Source organism: Callospermophilus lateralis, chromosome 14, assembly GCF_048772815.1.
Source record: "Callospermophilus lateralis isolate mCalLat2 chromosome 14, mCalLat2.hap1, whole genome shotgun sequence".
In the NCBI taxonomy this organism is placed as follows: Eukaryota; Metazoa; Chordata; class Mammalia; order Rodentia; family Sciuridae; genus Callospermophilus; species Callospermophilus lateralis.
Window position 1 is genome coordinate 49,933,820 of NC_135318.1, and position 26,437 is coordinate 49,960,256.

General features: G+C 34.4%; 1 protein-coding gene across 1 annotated transcript in view; it reads left to right on the forward strand.

The window, feature by feature from the left end:
- The window catches only part of Commd1 (copper metabolism domain containing 1), a 182,596-nt gene that overhangs the window by 57,258 nt on the left and 98,901 nt on the right, over positions 1–26,437 (forward strand). Inside the window, exon 2 of the mRNA XM_076833472.1 lies at positions 15,394–15,675. Within this exon, the coding sequence (XP_076689587.1) occupies positions 15,394–15,675 (282 nt within the window). The remainder of the gene's footprint in view (positions 1–15,393; positions 15,676–26,437) is intronic.

Genomic DNA, 26,437 nt, shown 5'->3' on the forward strand with positions numbered 1-26,437 from the left:
GGGGAAAATAAAAACCCTAATTAGTGCTTCAAATTAATTTCTTGAAATTAATTTGAAAGAAGTTTCATAATTTTTAGTTGAAGAAGATGCATATTTAATTTCCCCAGGTAAAAATTTGCATCTGAAATTTTTATTTTATAGCAAAATCATTGAGGGAGAAAAGATTGCAAAAAAATCTAAAATGTTAGTTCAGAGAACTAATTTTGCAAGATCAGGGAACTATTTTTGATTTTTAACTTAAGAATATAATTCTTTATATTTTCCCAAACACCTAATCTTTTTAATATTAATTCATTTAATAAAGGAACATTAGAGAAAGGATTTAGGTAGTTATCTTAAGTTTGTTATTTTAAAAAGTTAAAAAACAACAACAATCTCAAAACCACAAATAGAAAACCCAGGTATTCAACTTTGAAGTAATTAAGAAGTAGTTAAAGAAGCTGGGGCTATAGCTCAGTGGCAGAGTACTTGCCTAGCATGTGTGAGGCACTGAGTTCGATCCTTAGAACCACATAAAAATAAATAAGATAAAGGTATGCTGTCCATCTACTATCACACACACACACACACACACACACACACACACACACAAAGACGAAGTAGTTAAGAAGAAAAAAAATGAAGATAGACTCAGAGGTTGAAATCCTCAACTACACTTGTACTCACTAACCATCTTCTCTCCATCTTTCCCTCTCCCACACCTTCCCAGGCACTGGTAATCACTAGTTTATTCTCTACTCCTTTGAGATCACCTTTATCCTCCATGTGTAAGAATGAACATATGGTATTTATCTTTCTGTATCTGATATTTGTTGGCTTTTAGGAAAAAACCCTTAGTAAAGATTTTTAGACATATATAAAGGCAAGTAAGTTGCTGATATTGAAGTATCAAGGCTTGATTTTATTAAGGACACAAATCAGTTGTATAGTGGTCTTGAAAATGCTGGAAAGCTGGATGAGGTGGGACACCTGTAATTCCAGCAACTGTGGAGGCTGAGGCAGGAAGGAATATTGCAAGGTCAAGGCCAGCCTCAGCAATTTAGTGAGGACCTAAGTAATTTACCCTGCCTCGAAACAAAAAATAAAAAGGGCTGGGGATGTAGCTCAGTGGTAAAGTGCCCCAGGTTTAATCCAAAACAAAAACAAAACAAAACTGAGAAGTTGGCTAGTTTTACTTACAGTTAAGTGTGGTTCCTAGTACACATGATTCTAATTCATACCTGAGCTTGTGACCAATTGCTGCATGTCAGAAATATTCTAATAGCTTGAGATAGTTTTGAAATTGTGAATGTTTAGACTGTAGTTGTCATAGATGTTCTATTTCTTGCTCTATTGATTAGATTGCACATCAACTCTCTATATTACATATGTACTCATTTCCCCCCTTCATTCTCACCTAGCTCTCTATCTGCAAATTCTGAGCTTGGTTAGCTGTTAAACTCTGCCCTTGATTGGACAATTGGAAAGTTCCTTGCACAGTGACTGTTACATAGCAGGTGCACAACAAGTTATTGAACTTTGGAAAGTATTGATGTGTGCTGAGTCCATTCTTGGGCAAATTTTTCATATGAAACAACATTAGTTTCTTCTTTTTTCATGTGTAAATTTGTTTAGCTGGCATGCAGAATATGGCAGCAATAGCCAAAAGAAACACCAGTCATTTGTGTATTAAATCTAACAATGGGAAATGTGAATTGACTTTTAAAATATAATTTGATTCCACTTCTGTTTTTAGCTGTGCCAAATGAAACAAGGTTGGACTTTGAATAAAGTTTCCAGTGATGTCCCAGGGCTTGGCGATATCAGATAAATAGAAACATTGTTATTTTATCACAGATGACAAAAATAGGATTAATTAAACAGATTTGTGAAGAATGAAATCACCCCACCTAATGCAATCTACTTCTTTTTTGGCTACAGTTTCCTTTTTTTTTAATAGTTATTTTCAAATTGTTAAATTTTGTAAGTTGAGAAATTTTAAAGGATTAGTGCAATTATTTCCCCTCTAAGTATAGCCAGGCATACACAAAAGTGATCTTTAAAATTCTGCTGTCAACCTGAAATATTATTCTTCTTCCCAGCGAAAAGTAATAACATTTTTTTCCTTTATTATTTTAAGTTTTGACTTAGCCTTTCCAACTTGTCCATAACCAGCACCTTATTTTCTCCTTGTTACCTTTTCTTCTTTTTCTTTAATTGTAACCAGGATTTTTAGTATTTTATAAATAGGGCCAAGTAGCTCTTAAGTTAGTGAAGTGTGATGTATTGAATATTTTTAGTTTTAAATTCAGCAGCCCTAATTTGCAAGATAACAGGACCTTCTAATCTTTATACCCTTAATAGCAGTGCTTAACTGATGTCTATTGAGGACCAGTTTTATTGTGTGTGTGTTGTTGTTGTTTTCTGAAATATTTTCAATTCCTCACAAAAAATACATAAAAATACTGTTACAACACTGTAGAAGTTTCTAAATTTTTACTCTCATTTCAGTAGTCTCTTTGTAGTGGAGTTAGGTAACAAAGCACTGGTCTTTGAGAATACTGGTGGGTAGCACTGCTCTAGATTTTCTAGCAAATGAGGAAAGCTGAGTTTGCTGTAGTATACTGCAAACCAACTTGAAAGCCCTTCAAAGGTAGGGCCAAGTTATTTATCTTATTCAAGAGCTTGGCATAGGGCCTGATAATACCAGGCAGGTGGTAAAAAGTGTAGTGTAAGATACAGATTATAAACTGATAACAAGTCATAAAATGGAATAATTGAATTGGCTAGCACAAATTCTTGAATATTCAAAACTGTTGAAGTAGTAACTTAGGAGAATTTTCATATATTTTGTATAAAGGGGACTTTCAAGGGGTCGAGATTATTGGCTCAGTGTTAGAGCGCTTGCCTGGTATGTATGAGGCCCTGGGTTTGATCCTCAGTACCACATAAAAATAAATAAAAATAAAATAAAGGTATTGTGTACATCAACAACTAAAAATATTTTTTTAAAAATAGGCCTTTCAAAATTTATTCCTCAACAATGAAAAACATTTTTTTTTTCTGATAAAGTACTTGCATCTTGAATAACAATTGAGAACCAACTCTAACCACTGGCTTTCATAATAAAGCTAAACATTTTTCTCCATTATAAGAAAGTAAAAACTGAGTGAAGGCAAAGATAGTTTATATGGGGATAGAAAATTTAGGAGATTTAATTAAGTTAAATTAAATTATCTTTTAATTTAATTAAATTACCTTTTAATTTACATTAAGTTGAATGGAATTACCTTTTTTTTCTCTTTTTTGTGCCGGGGGTTAAATCAGGTTGGTTTAACCACTGAGCCAATCCCCAGCTCTTTTTATTTTGAGACAGGGTCTTGCTGAGTTGCTTAGGACCTCGCCAAGTTGCTGAGACTGCTTAGAATTTATGATCCTCCTGCCTTCTAAGTTGCTGAGATTACACATGTGCACCATGCTTGGTTCTGGAATTACCCATTTTTTTTTTTTTTTTTTTTTTGGTACTAGGGATTGAACTCAGGGGCACTCAACCACTGAGCCATATCCCCAGCCCAATTTTTGTATTTTATTTAGAGACAGGGTTTCACTGAGGGTGTCACTGAGTTGCTTAGCGCCTTGCTAAATTGCTGACTCTGGCTATGAAGTCATGGTCACTGATTTGCTTAGTGTCTCACTGTTGCTGAGGCTGGCTTTAAGCTCAAAACCATCCTGTCTTAGTCTCCTGAGCGCCTGGGATTACAGGTGTGCGCTACCTCACCTGGCATTCCTATTTCTTAAATGTGGGCTGCACATGATTTCCTTCTAATGAGTATAGTAAGGAGAAAAAGTAATTTTGTAGTGGAAAAACCTGACAAACTATGTCAGCTAGGTCTTAACACTAATGAGGATAAGCTGTGTTGGTAATTTGTAATCTCAGTAAGTGTGATGAGAGTGGCACTTTACCTTCCTATCTCTTCCCCCAAAACCTTTATCCCAGCCTAACCATGAGACAAACATCAGACAAATCCCAACTGAGGAATGTATAAAATATCTGACCAGGATTTCTCAAAACTGTTACAGTTATCAAAACCAAAGTTTGAGAAACCAGTCATAGCCAAGGGGGAGCTTAAAAGAGACAATTAAATGCAATATAAATTGGATGGAATTCTAGAACAGAAAAAGGATACTAGATAAATTAGAAATAAGAATATAGTATGAATTTTAGTTAATAATAATATATCCATACTGGTTCATTAATGGTCACAGATTTCATAACAGAAGATGATGATAATAAGAGAAGCTGGGTGCAGGATATACAGAAATTCTATCTTCACAGCTTTTCTTTAAATCTAAATCTATTTTAAAATGAAAATTTTTGTTATAAAACAAAATGATATATACTCCTAAAGCCCACCATACTCCACAATCAGATTTCATTCTTTTGCTGTCTTGAATAACCACTATCATGAATTAGGTGTTTATCAGTAGCACACGTAATGTTCATATTTACTACATATTTATTTTTAAGTTTACAATATTATTTGTTATAAATTTTCACATAAATAGTATATGTATTTGTAATTTGCTTTTTTGTTATTATTGTTCAGTATGCCTTGTTTGTACTTTATCATGTGGTTTTAATTCATTTGTGTTTCTTAGTCCATTGTTGAGATTTCACTATTTTTCCGTTTTTGTTTTGTTTTAGCTGTTTGCATTGATTATAATTTGTTAGACTCTGTCAGATCAGGTGAGGTGGACAGGACCAAAGGAGGCAGATTTAAAAAGGCCGCCGAAGGACGCTTTATTGAGATATCACTCCCAGGCAGAACTCCATCAGACCATCAGAGTGGACAGGAGAAGGGTCTGAGGAGAAACTTGACTGGACTGGACTTTTATGGGGCTTACAGCAGGAAGGGAAGGGCTTGGGACAGGAAAAGGTGTTCATAGGGTCCCTTCCCGTTGGAGTTGGTCAGGGGAGTTGGCTAAACTCCAGAATTGGCCAGGGGGTCCTGCTGATTGACAGGCATTAGTCAGGAGATTTCGCTGATTGACAGGCGTCGCAGGCGCCTGATTGATACCCCCCACCCCGCCACCTCCCCGGGGGGCTGCTTTGTTCTAAGTCGCCACCAAGTCACCACCAGACTCAATCTTGGACAGGACTACAGTGCCTAGATGCAAGAATTACTCTAATTATTTAACATCACAGTGTTGGATGTAAATCTTAAATTTTGGTAGATAATGCCAACATTTGCTAGCTAACCTCCAAAATGTTGCATTCCTGACAATATTTGAGAGCTCCTGGTGAGGATATGAGGAAACAATATTTAGTATTACAGGGCATTTTAAGTTTTGCCAGTATAGCGGATGAGAAATAATGTTAATCTGTATTGTCTTGATTATTGGTTAGGTTGAACTAATATGTATTTTATTTTTTTAGGTTTCTTTTTCTATTAAATGTCTGTTCCTGTATTTGACCAGATTTTTATGTGGTTGTCTTTTTGATTTGTAAGAGTTCTTTTTATATTTTTCATTATTTATTCGTACATTATTCTAAACTTAAGTCTGTAGCTTACATTAGGGTTCACTGTTTGTGGTATATAGTACATGGATTTTGACAGATGTGTAATGACATGCGTCTACCATTATGGTATCATATAGAGTATGATATAGAGTAGTATCATATAGAGTAGTTTCAGTGCCTCCCATATCTTCTGTATGCAACAGTTTGTCCTTCCCTCCTCCTAAACTTTTGACAGTTACTGATCTCCTTATAGTCTATGTAGTTTTGCTTTTTCCAAAATGTCATACAGTTGGAATACAATATGTAGCAAAACAGATTGGCTTCTTCACTTAGGAGTATGCATTTAATATTCCTCCATAACTTTTCATGGCTTGATAACTCATTTCTTTTTAGTGCTTAAATTATATTTCATTGGATGTATTACAGTTTTTTCATCTACTGTTGAACATGTTTGTTTCTTAGTTCTGGCAATTAGGAATAAATCTGCTGTATACATCAATGCTCATGTTTTTGTATAGATGTAATTTTTAGACCCAATTGGGTTAAAAAAAAATATATATATATATATATATATATATATATATATATATATATATATAAATAAATGGCTAGAGTGTTATCCAAAGTGAATGTACAGTTTTTGGCTTTTTTTTTTTTTTGACACAATATCTTTATTTATTTTTATGTGGTGCTGAGGGTCAAACTGAGTGCCTCACATATGTAAGACTCTACCACTGAACTATAGCCCCAGACCAAGTATACAGTTTTTTCATTCTGGTGAACAATGAATGAGAATTCTTTTTGCTTCATATCTTTGTTAGTATTTTGATTTGCTTTTCTCAAATTTGTCCATCTGATACAATTTTCCTTATGTGATCTTCCAATAAATTTCTCTGTACGTAACTTTTTGATGCATTCTTCTAATTAGAGAAGTTGTATTTATTTTATTTTTATTTAGCTCAAAATATTTTAAAATTTTAGCCTCATTTGTTGACTCTTGTATAATTTAAAAATGTGTTGTTTAATCATCAAGTATTTGGTGGGGGGTGCTTAACAATCTTTTTCTTACTGATTTCTAGTTTAATTTGTGATCTGAATGCATACTTTGTATAGGTTCTTTTCTTCTTCTTTTTGGTACTGGGGATTGAACCCATGGGTGCTTAACTATTGAGCCACATTCTTAGTCTTTTTTTTTTCTTATTTTATTAGAGACAGGACCTTGCTGATTTACTAAGTGCCTTGCTAATTTATATTTTTAAAATAAGATATGTTTTATGGCCCAAAATGTGGTCTATCTTGGTCAGTGTTTCATGTATGTTTGAGAAGGATGTGTACTCTGCTATTTTTGATGAAGTATTCTGTAGATGTTAGATTCAGTTGATCAATAGCATTGTTCATTTCAACTATGTTCTACCTTCTAAATTACTGATGGAGAGGTATTGAATTCTCCAACTACAAAAGCAATTTTGACTATTTCTCTTTGCATTTCTCAGTTTTTGCAGCATGTATGCTTTACACCAGTTAAAAGATAGACTGTCAAAATGGATCAAAAAAAGCAAGACCCAACTATATGTTCTACAAGAAGCCAACTTTAAGGATACAAATTAAAAGTAAAAAGGATGGAGAAAGACATACCATCTAACACTAAATGAAAGTGAGAGTAGATATTAATTTTATATAGAAAAGACTTGAGCAAGAAGTTATCAGGGAGAAAGAAGTGCATTACTTAATGATAAAAAGTCAGCTCTTTAAGAAAACATAAAGTCCTTAATATGTTTGTACCTAAGAGCAGAGCATCAAAATATGTGAAGTAAAAACTAGTAGAAATGCAAGGAGAAGTAGATGAATTCATCATTTATAGTTGGAGATTTCAAAACCCTTTTATTGGAAATGGATAGATCTGGAAGACAGAAATCATTAAGGATATGATTGAACTGAAAAGAATGATTAATCAACTGGATCTAATTGACATTTATAGAATACTTTAGGAGGGTGAGGGAGAAATGAAAAAGGTGAAACAGAAGTGCAGTGAAATGCTTTTATCTGATACTGTAATGGTGGATACAAGTTATACATTTATCAAAACCTACAGGATGCACCCTGCTTTGTAGTGCATGCCTATAATCCCAGCTACTCAGGAGGCTGAGGTAAGAGGATTCCAAATCAAGGATGGTCTGGGCAACTTAGTGAGACCCCATCACAAACTAAAAAATAAAAAAGACTGAGGGAGTAGCTCAGTGGTAGAGTGCTTGCCTGACATTTGTGAAATCCTCAGTTTAATCCTTAGTTCTACAAAAAACCAAAACAAAACAAAATCCCATAGAATGTACAATCCCAACAGTATTCCATAGTTTATTCCATTTTTTTATTGAAAAACATATGATGGAAGATGTATATTGGTACTGGAGATTGAACCCCGGGGTGCTTAACCACTGAACCACATCCCCAGCACTCTTTTATTTTTTATTTTGAAAGACTGTCTTGCTAATTTGTTTAGGGCCTTCCTAAGTTGCTGAGGCTGGCTTAGAACTTGAAATCCTCTTGCCTCAGCCTAACTAGTTGCTGAAATTGTAGGTGTGTGCCACCACACCTAGTTATTATTGATATATTTCAACTAGGTGAAAATACATAACAATTTTGCTTTTTAACTTTAATATGTAAGTTTATATTATATAAAAATATAGTTCTTGATAAATGCTATTTATTCTTTTTTTTTGTACCAGGTATTGAACACAGGGGTGCTTTACCACTGAGCCACATACCCAGCCCTTTTATTTTTTATTTTGAGGCAGAGTCTCAATAAGTTGCTTAGGGTCTGGCTAAGTTGCTGAGGCTGTCTTTGAACTTGGAATCCTCCGGGCTTAGCCTGCTGAGTTGTTGGAATTATAGGTGTCTGCCACCATTCCTGGCTTGTTTTTAATTTTTTTTTTTTTAGTTGTAGATGAACACATTACTTTTATTTATTTTTATGGTGCTGAGGATCAAACTCAGTGCCTCACACATGCTAGGCAAGCTCTCTTCCACTGAGCCACACCCATAGCCCTGGCTTGTTTGTTTTAATCACTAAGTCTGATTTTGAAATACCACTCTCAAAAACTAGAAGCTTAAAGGAAAAGCTGATTTATCTGCCAAAGAGAAATAGGAACTGACTTTCTCTGGATTATTTTGAGTACCAACTTTAAATACTATTCTTTTTAATTAGCTGGGAGAAATTTATAATTATATATAAATATGAAATTAGAGGAGACTGATTAGTTTTCTATAAAGACAGGTCATATACTTAAGGTTTTTTGGGGGGTGGGGTTGGGGGAGGTACTAAGGATTGAATCCAGGGCTTTGTACCTGCTAGAAATATGCTCTATTGAGCTATACCCCCCAGCCCTTGTTATTTTATTTTACTTATTTGTTTTTATTTAAATTTTGAGATAGTTTCTTGCTAGTTGCCCAGGCTGGCCTTGAACTTGTGATCCTTCTGCCTTAGCCTTCCAAGTAACTGGGATACTACGTATACCACTGTGCCCAGCTGATACTTAAGCAATTCACTGAAAACAGGGATCATTAGCTTTATGTATTTGTTTATTTTATTTAAAAACAACAGCCATTTATTGGCCTGCTGAATCTGAACTGTAGATAGAGCTTAGACTGAAGATTCTCTCCATGAGGGCTGTTCTCCTGGTGACTGGAGGATTCACTTCCAAAATGCTTCATTTATATGGCTGCCAATTTGATGTTGGCTGTTGGCTGGGAGCTCAGCCAAAGCTGAGAGGAATTAAGGTCAGAGTCCTTTCAACTTAGGATTCTTCCATACACTGTTCATAGCCTTCTGTGTGGGCTCTAAGAGCAAATCTCTTAAGAGAGACAAAAGTGGAAGTTGCCAGTTTCCTAAAACCTGAGCCAGAAAATTGGCATAGCCATCACTTCTGCCAGGTGTTTTTTTGTTTTGTTTTGTATCACTGGTTTTGGTGATGCTAGGGGAACTGAATTTAGGGCCTTGCACATATTAGACATACATTCTATTCTACCACTAAGCTATTACCCACAGCCCCTAATTAACTTTTTAAAAACCAGTGTTAGAGCTGGTTTAGATTTACAGCAAAATAAGATAGAAAATAGGGTTCCTATGTAACTCCTATTCTGAGATATAGATAGCCTCTCTTACTGTCAACATTCTGTTCCAGGGTTGACAGATTTGTGATTGTGAGTGGATAAACCAAAATGCATATTATCGTCACTCAAAGTTTATAGTTTTAAGTTCATATATTCTATGAGTTTTGACATATGTAAGAACAGACGTATATCTGCTTTTAGTGTCCTATAGAATAGTTTCATGGCCCTGAGAATCCTTTTGGAATATATTCATTGCTTTCTCTGTTCTAAACCCTGGAAACTTCTAATCTTTTTATTTCTTCCATAGTTTTGCTGATAATTCACCATGTTTTTATGGAGCACCTAGTATGTATTAGTCAATGTGTGAGGCCACAGTGACTAAATATTAAATAATTGAGGCAAAATCATTGCCCTCTGTGTGTGTGTGTGTGTGTGTGTGTGTGTGTGTGTGTATGTATGTGTGTTTAGGGATTGAACCCAGGACTTTGCTTATGCTAGGCAAGCACTCTACTACTGAGCTACATCCCTAGCCCTTTTTATTCTATTTTGAGACAGGATCTCACTCAGTTGCCCAGGCTGGCATCAACTGTGAGATACTCCTCTTCAGCTTCCTGAAAAGTTGGGAGTACAGGCATGCACCACCATGCACTGCTGATCCTTATCCTCTTAATGCACTTACACTTCATAGCAAGATGTAGGTCTGAAGGCATGCATAGCTAAGGGTGTAGCTCAGTGGTAGAGCTCGGGCTTAACATGTGGGAGGCCCTGGGTTCAATCCCCAGTGCCTCTGTCACCCAAATTATTACTGGATCACCAGTCAAGTACATCTTTAGCATATTGCTGATCTGTGTTGACTTAAGAGACCAGCAGTTTCTCTAAGCTTTCTACCATCAGCTATACCATGTGGGATCACTGATTATTTTCTTGGAGTAACAACTTTTGTTTAATTTTGATGAATAACATTTTCATATTTTTTTCAAGTTCTTCCTTTCCTCTAATTTCCTATCCTAACTTTTTTTTTTGGCTCTGTGTCCTTGTTAATTTCCAAGGGCTATGTTAGGTAAACAAAAATCAACAACCTGGATTATTTTCTACATTTATTTCAAAGGAGTTTATGATTTATGAATATATATGGAAGGATTTTTGTGAAGCAAAAAGTTGGACTTCATATGCTTTTGGACTTAATATTTATATGCAACTTTTAGGATTTGAAAAGTAGTTGATATGGTTGTGAGTACCTGTTAGGACCTGAATTCTACTCAGGACATTAGATGCTGTATTTTCAGAGAGATGTAGACCCTGCCCTCAAAGATAAGAATCTGTGGAAGAAATGGACTTGTAAACACAAAATTTGATTCTATTGAGGTAAATAGAATGATAGATATATTAAGGCATTCTTTGAATTGAAAGTGGCTTTTACCTTAATAGGGAAGGAGGAGTACTAGGGAAGTTATGCTTGGATTGAGACTTGAATGATAAATAGAAATTAATAAGATGGAGATGGTAACAGAAGGATATTTTAGGCTGTTAGAATAGCACAAACAGAAACACACATAAAGAAACAGTATATTAGGATTGCAAGAAGGGGGATTGCAAACAGGTTATTATTTGAGCGTTAAGTGTGGGAGGCAGGAATTTGTCAAATAAATACTAAAAAAATAAGCCAGGGCCTGTTTTATTGAGTTTACATTCAATCTTCAGTGGTTCTCAAACCTGTCCAAGCCAATGTCACCTTCTTATAGTAAACATTTTCAAATATCCCTTTATTATCCTTCAATGGAATTCTTATATAATAATAACTCATATAATAAAAATTAATATGCATAATTTTTAATAAATCAATATAATACAAATGTAATATAAATGAAAAATACAGTGAAACTAAAGTAATTTGAAAGATTTATTTTAAAATGTAAATGTTTTGAGCATTAGAACATACAATGAATTAAATAGATGCTGTACCTATATGTAGAGTCACTATGAATGCATAGCAACAAATGCAGATATGCACAAATGTATTATATTGGTAGCTCAGATATTTTAAACAGCATTGCCCCCAATAATGGGATTTTTCTAAAATGCTTAACATCCTGTTTGTGAAGTTATGCTCAAACCAAAGTGTAAGTTATATTAGATGCATTACTGAAAAGTTGGATATTTCTTAAATAAACTGTGGAAAATACTTTTGTGTAAAAAATAATTAATATCTAGGCTCTAATAATTATAAGCAGGTTTTTCCACATAATGTCAGGTGGGGCACTGCAGTCATGTAAGACATGGGTCAGTTTGTTTTATGATGTTATTGAGCAGGAGTTGGCAAACCATAGCCCACAGGTTGTGCTGCTTGTTGCATTTATTTATTTATTTATTTATTTATTTATTTATTTATATTAGCTACACATGACATTACAATGATCTTGGCAGTTCATATAATGTGCTGCTTATTTTTGAATAGATTAAAAAATTAAAGGGCTTGGAATATAGCTCAATAGTAGAGTGCCCTTGGGTTCCATCCCCAGTACTGGTGTTGTGTTGATGGAGGAGAGAATCAAAAGATGAGTAGCAGGCCATCAGCTTTGGCTATCAGTAGATAGAGGTGGCATGCTTTGAGCAGATCTTTATCATGGTAGTTGTTAAAAAAAATTTTTTTTTGGTGCTGGTGAATGAATTCAGGGGCACTCAACCACTGAGCCATATCCTAAGCCCTAATTTGTATTTTATTTAGAGACAGGTTTTCATTGAGTTGTTTAGCACCTAACTTTTGCTGAGGCTGGCTTTGAACTCAATATTCTGCTGCCTCAGCCTGCCTCAGCAAACAAAATAAATTCCATCACAGGTAAAATTATATCAGAATAGATATTTCTTGATATAATTTGGGGAAAAGAATGATCCAAACCACCTGAATTCTAATGTGAGTTGCCAATGGAAATAGTTTAATTTAATTATAGTATGTTATGTAAATTAATATTTCTATTGAGTTGGCATAGCCAGAGGTTTTTAGGCCTAATATCTGATAAATAGGCAGATATTAATATTTTTTAAAAAATACTTATTCATAAGTTTTAGGTGGACACGATATCTTTATTTTACATTTACTTGGTGCTGAGGATCGAACCCAGGGCCTCGTGCATGCTAGGTGAGCACCCTACCACTGAGCCACAACCCCAGCCCTGAGATATTAACATTTTTTTGAGTTGCAACATGAAATATCTTTAATGTGCCAGAAAGTTGTAATAAATAACATTTTTTATATTAATGGAGAAAAGAAAGGCAGTATGTTTATTTTTCAGCCCTAGCCATACTTACCCATCCATATACTACCTGTACCTTTACATTCCTCTGTTCTTACTGCTACTACCCTATTTTAGTCAGACTCTTGGTTATAAATGATAGAACTACAACTTAAACTATCTTGAATTATATATATATATATATATATATATATGTGTGTGTGTGTGTGTGTGTGTGTGTGTGTGTGTGTGTTTGTATGTATATATATATACATACACACACACTATATCACCTCTTTCCCACCTACAGGCACTAAATAAATACATAAATAAATAAATAAAATATAAATAAATAATTATATGTAATATATATAAATATTTATTTATTTATTTATTTGGTGCCTGTAGGTGGGAAAGAGGTGATATAGTGTACAAAATTGAAAGAATGCCTGCAGGAACCAGGGCCTTGGGAGTTACAGAATACAGATATTGGCACATTAGGATCTACTCTTATCTCTGCTTGGCTTCATATATATATATGTGTGTGTGTGTATATATATGTGTATATATAGATGTGTGTGTGTGTGTGTGTGTGTGTGTGTGTGTGTGGCTTTTCTCTTTTTTTTAATCGTACTTAGGCTTTCACCCAGGGGTCAAAGAAAATGACAACCTCAGCCTCTCATCCTTCTGGTACCATTATCCCAAAAGACAAGACCATTTGTCCTATTCTAAATTGGGAAATTGATTTGGACCAATCAGTGTGTCCAGAAAGAGGAGGATATTCTGATTTGGAATTCATATCAGCCCTCATAATGAGGAGAGAGTAGGAACCTATCAAAGAAGAGGCAAGGGAAAGTTTGCTCTGGTATTAAATCATTAACTATCACTCTCCTCTCCCAAGCTCCATTGTTTCAACACTTTGATGATTTCCCACTTTAGTTGCTTACTGTTCTCAGACTTACCTTCCTAATGCTCAGATCGAGCTTTGAATTGTGATTACCCAGTTACCTAGCTTTAGTGGCTCCTTATTGCCTATATATAACAATCCTCTGGCTTTTGGTACCTTATATTCTGACTCCAAACTATCTTCTTGATTTTATCCCTCAGTTTTGCTATTCATTATTAAACTAACATTTATGTATTTTTCGCTTCACTGAAATAGCCAAGCCTTAAATAAAAAGATGGTGGTTATAATCTGCATGTTGTTTAATGTCTCTTAGTCTCTGAAGGCCATTAATAAAGCATTGTATCTACTCCTTAGGTGCTGGTGTCTCTGAATTATTGTTGGCAGAAAGTGCCAGTTTAGATATTTTTCAATGAAAGTAATACAGAATCTACTTCTCTGTGTAGTCACTTATGAAAACTAATTAGAGGGAAACATGGCTTCGCATTTAGGAGACTTTGACTCTGCACTTACTGAACTTTTGGGAAAATCATTTGGTTCCTCTATGCTTTCATTTCCATTTCTATAAATTGAGAGTAAAGGGAACTAATCCTACTTCTTTCTACCTCATTGTCTTTGAAAATGGATGGTGAACTCAATTGTAATAATAAAAGTGAAAATGCTTTGAAAGAGTAAAGACTGCTGTGCAAATTTAGGGCTTTTTTAATTTTAAACTTGAACTTATATTTATTTACTGTGTTTTCTTGGATGCTTGAATTGAGAACCCAACTTTAATGGCAATTAACTTTTGAAAATATAAGGAGAAGTATTAAGATCATATATAATTGCAGAGTAGTATTGCAAATGAGCTGTTTCACTGAAGATAGACTGCAAAGCTAAAATAATGCTTCACTTAACAATGTTTACTTACTACTTCTTATGGATAATACATTATATACATATAAAAAAAGAATACATTGTACAGTTGTACTTTTTCAAATCAGGCCTATCCCTAAGGCACTATAAGATTGCATCAGAGAACAGATTAATTTTATTTTTGTTTTATTATTTTAAAAATCAAGGGAGAGAAATGAATTACAGTAAATGGGGTAGAGAGAGAAGATGGGAGGGGAGGGGAGGGGCGATAGTAGAGGATAGGAAAAATAGCAGAATACAACAGTCACTAGTATGGCAATATGTAAAAACGTGGATGTGTGACCGATGTGATTCTGCAGTCTGTATACGGGATTAAAAATGGGAGTTCATAACCCATTTGAATCAAATGTATGAAATATGATATGTCAAGAGCTTTGTAATGTTTTGAACAACCAATAAAAAAAAGAAAGAAAAAAAATAAATAAAATAATCATAAAAAAATCATTTTCATTTTATTTCCTCACTCTGAAACTGGGTATTTAAGTTAGATTCAAGTTATTAATATAGAATTGGAATGATAGAATTTTGAATAGTAGCTTTTCTGATATTTTGATATTTGCAAAGGGAGTGTTTTTGTACTTATACTCACTATTCATTCTCATTACTATTGTTTGATGGTCCTATTTGAAAGAAATAGTTAGTACTTAAGAATCATTCAAAATATGCTCTAGTTAAGAAGTTCTTTTTCTAGTTATCTACCAAATTCAAATTTATTGCTTTTTCTGACATCTTTATAGTCGATTGCATCTGCAAACATGGATTTCAACCAGCTGGAGGCATTTTTGACTGCTCAAACCAAAAAGCAAGGTGGGATAACATCTGACCAGGCTGCTGTCATTTCCAAATTCTGGAAGAGCCACAAAACAAAGATTCGAGAGAGCCTCATGAACCAGAGCCGTTGGGACAATGGACTTCGGGGCCTGAGCTGGAGAGTTGATGCTAAGTCTCAATCAAGGCACTCATCTCAAATACACACCCCTGTTGCCATAATAGAGCTAGAATTTGGGAAAAGTGGACAGGTGAGTTCAACTTCAATTCAATCTTTGTAAACTATGTTTTCCATTATATATTAGCTCATACATTTAGATTGCATTTTGACCTTCTTCTTTGCAGAGATAAAAGAAATAATTGAAGAGACCCTGAATTCCTTTTCAGAGGTAGAATCATCTAAATATTTGGATATTAATAATTATGGACAGAGTTTAGAACCAGCCACAGGATTTGCAGTTTTCTCAGATCAAAAAAAACAGAATTGGTTAAAGTGATTGTACAGAAGTTGCCTCCTACTACATTTTGGTTAGATTTCAAAATTCTTGACATTTGATCAAACTCTCCAAGACAATAGTTGAGATACTAAATAAAGAACAAGATTTGATATTAAACAACACAGAACAAAACAGTTTTACCCAGTTATATTTATGGTCAGTAAGATGTAGGAGACAATGTATTTTAATTACATTAATGTGTTGTTCCTAAAGACCCAAGTGTGCTCTCTTTGACCTTGAGCTCACAAATATTTCTCAATTTGATTTTGGTTGTTTGCAAAACAGTGCTTTCTTTGCGTTCTGTACAGCAAATAGATAATCATTATAGCAGATAATCTTAGCATGATATTTCTTTAGGTCATTCAGTTTGTGCTCCAGATGCCTGCCAAATGAGATTTTTAATGACCTGACTTATGTATTTTGACAGGGATGGAGAAGCTGGTAATTAGTAAGAGAATAACCAGATCACTAAATTAGATAAATTAGATAATCAGACTTATTTTTAGATAAACGATGAAACAAATGCTTCTGTTATATCCTATAATAGAAAATTATTTCTTTTCTTCTTCTTCTTTTTTTTTTTTTTTGTTGCGCTATATCCTTAGAAGGGGCTAAGGATCTAGCTTAGTTGGTAGAGTGCTTGGGCATGTGAGGCAAGCACTCTACCAAGTAAGCTATATCCTTAGCCCCTTCTTTTCTTCTTAATGATGGACAATATGTATTTTTTAAAATTGATAGGTTTCTTTTTTAAAAAAATGTTTATTTTTTAGTTGTAGTTGGACACAATACCTTTATTTTATTTACTTATTTTTATGTGGTGTCAAGGATCGAACCCAGGGCCTCACACATGCTAGGCAAGTGCTCTACCCCTAAACTACAACCCCAGCCCTGGTAGGTTTCTTTACATATTCTCTTTAGTTTCTTTTTTAATTGATACATTATAGTTGTACATAATGATGGGATTTGTTGTTACGTATTCATTACATGTGCACAATATAACAGTATAATTTGGCCAGTATCCCTCCCCAGCAATATCCCCTTTCTCCCTGCTCCCAATACTTGGTCCCTTTCCTCTGCTGATCTCTGTTTGATTTCCATGAGATCCGCTTCCACCTTTCTTTTCCTTTTTCCTCTCTAGCTTCCACATATGAGGGAAAACATTTGTCTCTTGACCTGAAGTTGACTTATTTTGCTTAACATAATGGTCTCTTGTTCTATCCATTTTCCTCCAAATGACATAATTTCATTTTTGTTTATTGACTAAAACTTCATTGTGTATATATACCACATTTTCTTTATTGGTTCATTCATTGACGGACACCTAGGCTGGTTCTCTAGTTTAGCTATTGTGAATTGTGCATGTATCACTATATTATGATGACTTTAATTATTTAGCATAAATACCAAGGAGTGTTATAGCTGGGTCATTTGGCGAATGCCTAGTCTTTTGAGGAGCCTCCATACTGATTTCCATAGTGGTTGTACTAATTTACAGTTCACCAACAGTGTATAAGTGTTTCTTTTTCTCCACATCTTCTCTAGAATTTATTATTATATGTATTCTTTATTTAAAAAAATATTTTTTTAGTTGTTGATAGACCTTTATTTTATTTATTTATACATGGTGCTGAGAATCCAACCCAGTGCCTCATGCATGCCAGGCAAGTGCGCTACTGCTGAGCCACAGCCCTATCTCCTATATGTATTCTTTTTTAAAAAAAAATATTTTGTTTTAGTTGTAGTTGGACACAATACTTTTATTTTATTTTTATGTGGCACTAAGGATTGAACCCAGTGCTCCGCATGTGCTAGGTGAGTACTCTACAGCTAATCTACAACCCCAGCACCCCCCCATATGTATTCTTGATGACTGCCATTTTGTGAGATGCAATTTCAGTGTAGTTTTTATTGTATTTCCCTAATTGCTAATTAATGATATTGGAGTTTCATAGATTTAATTTAAATACCATCTATACTCTGATGACTGCCCAATTTAAACCCCAAACTAAATTTCTCCACTAAATTCCAGATATGTTTTTATGACATACTTGAGAACTCTACTTAAATGTTTAAAAGGTATCAGTAATTGAATATGCCCCAAACCAGTTCCTCATATACCTCCCAAACTTACTCCTCTTTTGTTTTTTCCTCATTTCAATTAGTGGTACCTCCATTCTTCCAGTTCATATCCTCTATTTTCTCCCCCTTTCACATCCAGATCCAGTCTTTCATCAAATATTTCTGGGTATGTTTTATAATGTGTCTAAAATTTGTCTTACTCACCCTCCCACTTACTACTCTGTTTAAATCACTATCACCTTTCTCCTAGATTATAGTAACATCTTTCCAACTGATTTCTCTGCTTCTGCTCTTCAGCCTTTTCTCAATACACAGTATCCAAAGTGACTCTATTAGAGTATAAGTCCAATAATGTATTCATGGCTTCTCATGTTAACTCCAGTGGCTTCTTATCTCAATCAGATTAATAGTCTTCTACCTTAATCTACACTAACTAGACTCATTGGCCTCCTTGTTGATTTCTGGAACATGCCAGACACATTATCTTTTTAGGGCCAGTGCTATCCCCTGTGGGTTGATCTTCCCAGATATCTGCATGCTAGTTTATTCACTTTCTTAATGTCTTTTCTTAAAAATCATATTTTTAATGAAGCCTTCACTGGCTATATTTTTAAAACTTCAGTCTTCTGCTTCTTGCTTTACATGCCAGGCAATATAATTTTCATACAATAAACCTTATTTGTTCCAAGTATACAACTTGATTAATTTTGGTTGTTCTATATACCTGTGAAACTACCACCACAGTCAGGAACCAGAACATGTCCCTCACCCTTTAAAAGTCTGTCTGTGGCCCTTTCAGTCCTTCTACTCTAATTTCTAGGCAACTACTGGTCTATCTTTTGTTACCTTAGATTAGTTTTTAAAATTTTTTTCTTCTTGCCACTTATTTTTATTATACTTGTTATTCTTGTCTGTGCTACCCATTAGTATGTAAGAGGATAAGGATTTTTGCTATTTTTTCATTGCTATATCCTCAAAGTCTAGGATGCTGCCTAACACATAACTATTTGTTGAATGAATAATCACATAATTCATGATTTTATATCAGACATCATCTAAGAGCTGGGAATTTATCAGTGAGCAATATAGACAAATCCCCTATCTTACAGAGTTCATAGTGGAAGAAAGTTAATAATTAGTGTTAGGAAATTATATCAAATTGAAGATTTTTACCAAGACTTAGAAAAGAGAATGGCAATCTTTTTCTTTTTAACTGTTTTTAGTGGTTGGTGGATATTTATTTTTTGTTTATTTATATGTGGTGCTGAGAATTGAACCCAGTGCCTCATACATGCTAGGCAAGCATTCCACCACTGAACTATAACCCCAGCCCCGAGAATGGCAATCTTTACTCACAAAGTTAAGACAGTTCTGAATGAAACCATGGAAAACTTGGATCAAAACTCTATTTTCACTTGCTTTTAATTGATTTTAAAAATCACTGATTTGGGGGATCACGCAGCTGAGCAATATGTAATTAATAATTTCCCATTAGCTCTGCTGTAGATAATACCTCTGACCTGTGGGACACATGAAGTTACTTTCCAGGTGCTTCAAGAATGCTTTTGTTGAAACCACTCTCTTCCCTTGGGTCTTTGCAGGTGTCTGATGGGTGGCCTTTTGATGTTAGAGGGTCAAAATCTCTACCCTTAGATCTTGCTAACTGTCATTTCTGAACATGCATCCTGTGAAGGGCTAAGAAGATTGATACACGTGTACAGACCACAGATTGCTTTACCGCCAATCACCTTTCTCCATTCCTTAAATCACCTTGCTTATTCCTGTAAATATTACTCAGTTCTATCCTTGAGGCTGTAGGGTTGACCCTTAGGTTTCCCCTCTCTTCATATCTGTTGGTCATCATGTGAATAAACTCTCTTTTGCAAAACTTGTCAAGTCAGTGATTAACATACTGTGCAGTGGGCAAAATGGTCCTGGTTTGGTAACATGAAGTGATAAAGCTTATTATTTTTCTGACAATTTCAACTTTCTGATCCGGGCTGAGAATCATGAAATAAGAACAACAACAACAAAAAAAAAAAATTGGTAGAGGCACGACAAATTCTCTAGAGTTTATACACATTAACTTGCATTTGACAGATAGGTGTGACTTTTGGCAGTGATTTAGTACAGGTTTCTGGTGATTGCCATTTCTTTCTCACCACTTCAGACCTGTCAGTTTTCCACTTTTCCAACCCACAGGCCGTGAGAAGTAGCAAGAAATAAATCAGCATATGGGGCTGGGGATGTGGCTCAAGTGGTAGCGCGCTCGCCTGGCATGCGTGCAGCCCGGGTTCGATCCTCAGTACCACATACAAACAGAGATGTTGTGTCCGCCGAAAACTGAAAAATAATATTTAAAAAAATCAGCATAAAAATATCATAAGCAAAAGCAAAACTCATTTAGTGCAGCAATTCTTAGTATCCCTATATATCAGTCCCAACTGAGGAGCTGAAGAAAAAAATTATAGTTGCCCAGACTCTATCTCAAAGTTAGGGACTACTGATTTAGTTTGATTAGGGAATACTTCTCTGAGGAGGTGAGCTGAGTGTGGAATCATAGGAAGGGGCCACCTCAGGAAGATGTAGGGGCAGAAAATACAAAGGAAATAGCCAAGGTAGAAGCTGGGAGGAAATCTGAATTTTATTATAAGTGTAATTACAAACCATTAGGGAGTTTCAAACAAGGAAATCATGTGTTGTGATTTGTATAATTTTATTCCGGTGGAAAGTGGAGTGTGTATAGTCAAGAGTGAAGCCAGGATACTGAGATCCCAGAAAGCAAAATCACTAAGTTTGAAATTGATTAGCACACTATAAGAGCAATTCTTATTTGTTTCCAAACTTCTATATAATAGGATCTCAAGTTTAAAAAATAATAAAAAATAAAAAACTCTATCTTTCAGTCTGTTAACAAGATTTATGTATTCAGAGATTAATGAGTACAATATTAGTTGTTCACTTCAAAAAATAATAGAGATGGGGTTGCACAGTTTTTTGACATTTCCATCTTTTTTCCTCATTTATGACAATTCCCTGTTTAAAAATTTTAAAAAATTGTAATGTGTTCAAAAATTTGTTTGCCAAGTCCAAGGTTAACTAATAAAAATTCATGTTGTGGAAAAAAAAAAAAGGTAAAGCTGAGAGACCAGTTAAGGGGGCTGCTACCATGTTACGAGTAACTACTATCAAGGAAGATGGGGACAGTTTTGGCAGAATGAAGAGAAGTGAACAGATAGCGAATGTGTTTTGAATGTAGTGAAGTTGCTCTGAACTGACTTGGAATTATGTAGGTAACAAGAAAAAGTGAGGAATTGAGGTAACTGCTTGTATTTTCTTGCTTCAATATGTTAGTAATGAACAGTGTTTCTAAATTCAATATGTTAGTCACTTTTTAAAAGTCTTTGCTAAGTTGACCATCTAATATGCAACTTGAGTTTTTTTATAGTTCTAGTCCTTCCACTTGGGGGAAAGCAAATGAAATTACTTCATACTTGACAGTTAAGAAAATGCTGTCTGTGATGAAATAAATCTGTTTATAAAGAAATGAATTTAAGATTACTGAACTTAAAGAATTTTTTAATAGGCTTTAAAAAATCATTGTATTTTATGATACCCTTTTCTGTATGTACATTGTGCATCAAGAAAAAGATTTAAAGAGGGAAAGGGAGAGGGCTGATTGTCTTTGCAAACTCGTTGATCCTATGAGAAAAGGGTTTTGGCACTGTAGAAGTCCTCAGCCTCTTCCTAGCCTTCCAACAGACCCTGGTGTTGGACTGACTTCACATTGGTGCCATTTAGGCTCTCTTACTATTCTTGTGTACAGATGAGGTACTTAAGAGGAAGCCAGGAAACCAAGCATTAAGAGGACTTGGAAACAACATATGGATTTGAGTCCCTTGTTCTGAACTCAGGGCAACAGTGTATCATAGCATTGTTGAAATTGCTTATGTTTGTCTAGTATTTTAGAACTGGCTGATTGACTATGGGTTCATTCCATGTATGCCACTGCTCTACTACCAGGATAAATGTAGAAGGCCTCTGTCTTAGCCCATTCTTAGCACGTTAAAACATTTATGATAAAATATACATAACATAAAATTTACAATTTTAACCATTTAAAGTGCACAGTCTAGTGATATTAAGTATATTCACATAGTTATGTAACCATCATCATTATTTATTTCCAGAACTTTTTCATTATTCCAAACATAAATTCAATACACATTAAACAATAATTCTCCATTTCCATCTCTCTCCAGCTCTTGATGACCTCTATTTTATTTTCTGACTCTATGCATTTGCCTATTCTAGATATCTCAGATAAATAGAACTATACAATTTTTGTCCTTTTGTATTTGGCTTATTTTACTTAGCATAGTATTTTCAAGGTTCATCTGTGTTGTAGAATGTGTCAATTTCATTCCTTTTTAAGGCTGAATGATATCTTATTATATTACATTTTGTTTATTCATTTGTTGATGATGGACACTTGGGTTTTTCAACCTTTTGGCTATTGTGAATAATGAACGTGGATGTACAAATACCTGTTTGAGTCCCCACTGTTAATTCATTTGGCTATGTATTTAGGATTGGACTTGCTAGATCATATGGCAATTCTATTTATTTATTTTGTCTGCTTACCTGCCTACCCACCCACCCACCTATCGGTACTAGTGATTGAACCATGAAACTGCTGAACTGTTTTTCACTGTGGGTACACAATACAGTAGTCTCTCCAGCAATGCATGAAGGTTCTAACTTGGTACATCCTCACTAACATTTACCTTTTTCTTTTTGATAGTTGGCATCCTAATGGATGTAAAGTGGTACCTCATTGTAGTTTTGCATTGAATTCCTCAATGATTAATGATGTTAATGGTCTTCTTTAGGGAAATGTCTATTCAAGTATTGTCCATTAAAAAAAAACCTGTTGTTGAGTTGTAGGAGTTCTTTATATATCCTGAATATCAGTCTTATATCAGATAAATAATTTGCAAATGTTTTTTCCCACTCCGTGAATTATCTCTTTAGGTGGTGTCCTTGGATGCACAACTATTTTTAATTTTGATATTATCCAGTTTTCCTATTTTTCCTTTGATTTTGATATCACCCCCAAGAAATCCTTGCCAAATCCATTACTATGAAAATCCATTACTATGAATCTTTTCCTTTGTTTTCTTCTAGTTTTATAGTGTTAACTCCAGTTTGAACCATTCTGAATTAATTTTCTATATGTTATAAGGCCATTCCTAACACTTTTGTATGTATTTTTTTAATGAATTATGGTACCAGGAAAATAGTGGGATTTTTGAATTCAAAAGTAGTTTTAGTTTATCATGTTTTTAAATTTTCTAGATAACTCTTTGTATAATTAATTAAAGAGCTCAATGATCTTACTCAAGATGCAGGTTGCAATAATGAGTGGTAATCACTAGGAACCAACTCAGATTAACTGCCAAATAAGCTACAGTTCCTTTTTATTGCCAGTATTATTTACCTAAGTAGATCAGAAATCCATAACAGAGGAAATATATCTGAATTTTGATAAATCATTTAATTCTCTTATGGATACAGTAGAAAACCTACACCAAATTATGATGATAAAGCTAATAAGTACATAATTACCAAAGAGTGTTAATCACAAAAGGAGTTTGATCTTTTTTTCTGTGTTATGCCCTATGGTCACTTCTTTAGTCTAGAGAAACAGCCTAGTCTTGTAAGAATATCATTTAAGTCGCTTGTGATCTATCATCTGTTTATATTACACTGTGTAACAAAGCTGAACTGCATTTTACATACATGCCATATTCTTTCCCTTTGCTACTTGGAATTTTCTTTATCCATTCTCATTTTCAGTTGGTGAAATGCTTTTACTTCTTCATATTACTGAATACCTCTCTCATGAATTTCTTCCCAGTTACTTCAACTGAATCTGATAATATCAGTTCCTGGAATATTCTGAACCTTTCTCTAGCACTTCGTACAACTTATATTTAAAAAACAAAACACCTTCTGGGGCTGTAGCTCAATGGCAGAGCTTCTGCCCAGTATGTGTGAGGTACTGGTTCAGTCCTTAGCATTGCATAAAAATAAAATAAAGGTATACTGTCCATCTACAACTACAAAAAAAAAAAAAAAAAAGAAGAAGAAGAAAAAATAGTTATACCTTAAAAAAATAGAAAACACCTATATTAGTGTCAAACTAAAGCCAAAAAGGAAGTCAGCAGGTTAGCTTCTTAAAAAGCTCAAATTTGGTTCCTGGTTTCAGATATCTCTTGACAGTGTCTGGCTATTCATATCATTCTTTATACACTTTGACTTCACATGGAGGCAAAATGGATGCAGGCCCAGATCTATCTTTTTAAGTTTATCTCTCTTTCCAAAATTTGTATGTAAATAAAAGGTAAATTTTGTTTTTTCCCTCCTTAGGTCAAATGGAGTAGTCACTGTTTATAGAAATTAGGGTAATTTACATTTGTAGTATTTGCCCAGCTCTTTAACCAAGGATAATAATATAGATTGACGGTGGATATCACAGGGAATAGTTAAGGAGCAGTTCTCCAAAGAGATTAGGCATGCTAGACAAACAAAATTAGTATGTGTCCACCACAGTGTCTTGTTAGCTTATGCCTTGAAGAAGCCTACGATTTGTCATTAATATTCATATCTTTTATAGCCTGAAAATATTAGTGTTTGATAAATATTTGTAAAATGATTTAATAACAGAGAGAATACATGTATTAGACACCTATTGCTATATACCAAATTATCCCAAAATTTAGGGACTTAGAGAGAGAGAGAGAGAGAGAGAGAGAGAGGGAGAGCACATGAGAAAGAAAGAAGAATGCCTCTGTGTGTGCAGGAAGGTGCAGTGCCTTCAATGACCTTTTCTGTGAGCTGCTGCTTCTGCTCATTTCACCATTACTCCTGCTTTTGAGAAATATGAATTAACATGTCACAGTTCATTTATGCTGGGAAATAATTATAAATAGGACAATATAACAAGTAAGGAATTAATGAAGATAGTTCTTGTCATATGTTCCATGTAATACAAGAATAATAGCTAATATTTATTATATCTTTGACATGTTCCAGTCACTGTTCTAAACATATTTTCATGAAGTGACCTATTCTCTGAGATAAGTATGTGTTATGGTTTGGGTGTGTCCCCTGAAGGTTCATATGCTAGAAGCTTGATACACAATGTAATGGTATTGAGATATTGGATCTATAAGAGATGAGATGTAATGGCAGGTGATTAGGCCTTTAAGAGGAATCAATGCTTTTCTCACAAAGTTTGTTCCTGCTCTTGTGGGAACTTGTGCAAGTGTAGGTTGTTAAAAGCAAATCTGGCACCTCCTCTGAGGCTGCCTTGCCCCTTCCCTTTTTTCTTCTCTGCCATATTGGGACACAACTGTAGAGGGCCTTGCTATACTGTTTGAATTCTCCAGCCATCAGAATCATAAACCAAATAAGCCTCTTTATTTTATAAGTTATCTGGCTTCTGTTTTGTTGTTGTTGTTGCAACACAAAACAGATCAAGGCAATATAGTTTTGTCTAAAGATTAATTTTATTTTTTAATAATTTTAGGTTCACACAGAAGTTATAAAGATAGGGATATAAATTCCCTTAAACTTCTCATCCAGTTTTTCCATTTTACATTACTATGATATATATGTCAATATAAGAAACTAACATTGTATGACCAAATGGAAAAAAAAAAAAGAAACTAACATTAGTACTTTGTTACTAACTAAACTCCAGACTTTATTTGTATTTATTTTTTTCATTCATATTCCTTTTTTGTTCCAGGGTCCAATCCATGGTACCACAAATTGCTAACTAAACTAACTAAATTGCATTTAATTCTTATGTCTCCTCAATCTCTTTGAATGTCTGTTTCTTAGTCTTTCCATGTTTTTCATGACCTGACAGTTTTTTGTTTATTTTTCAGCTTTATTGAGGTAAAATTAACAAATTAAAAGTGTGTATATTTAAGATGTACAGCGTCATGTTTTGATATATGTATACATAGTGAAATGACCTTGTCAGTCTTGAAAAATACTAGCTAGATATCCTGTAGTAGTATGTCTCCTAGTCTTGGCCTGTCATTTTTCTCATGCTTAGACCGGTTTATGTGCTGTTTTTTTTTTTTTTTTGATGCTGCCATTATATTACCTGAGACTGGGTCATTTATAAAAAAGATATATTTATTTTTTCATAACTCTGGAGGTTGAGAGTTCATTATCAGGGCACCAGTAGTTTTGGTGTCTGGTGAAGGCTCTGTCTCTGCTTATCATCCAGAGGGGACAAACTCTGTCTTCACATGGTAAAGGATGGAAGGATAAATGTTGTGTCTCACATGGCAGAATAGAGTGAATGGACTTCTGCAAGCCATTTTTATAGGGGCATTAATCCATTCCTGAGGATAAA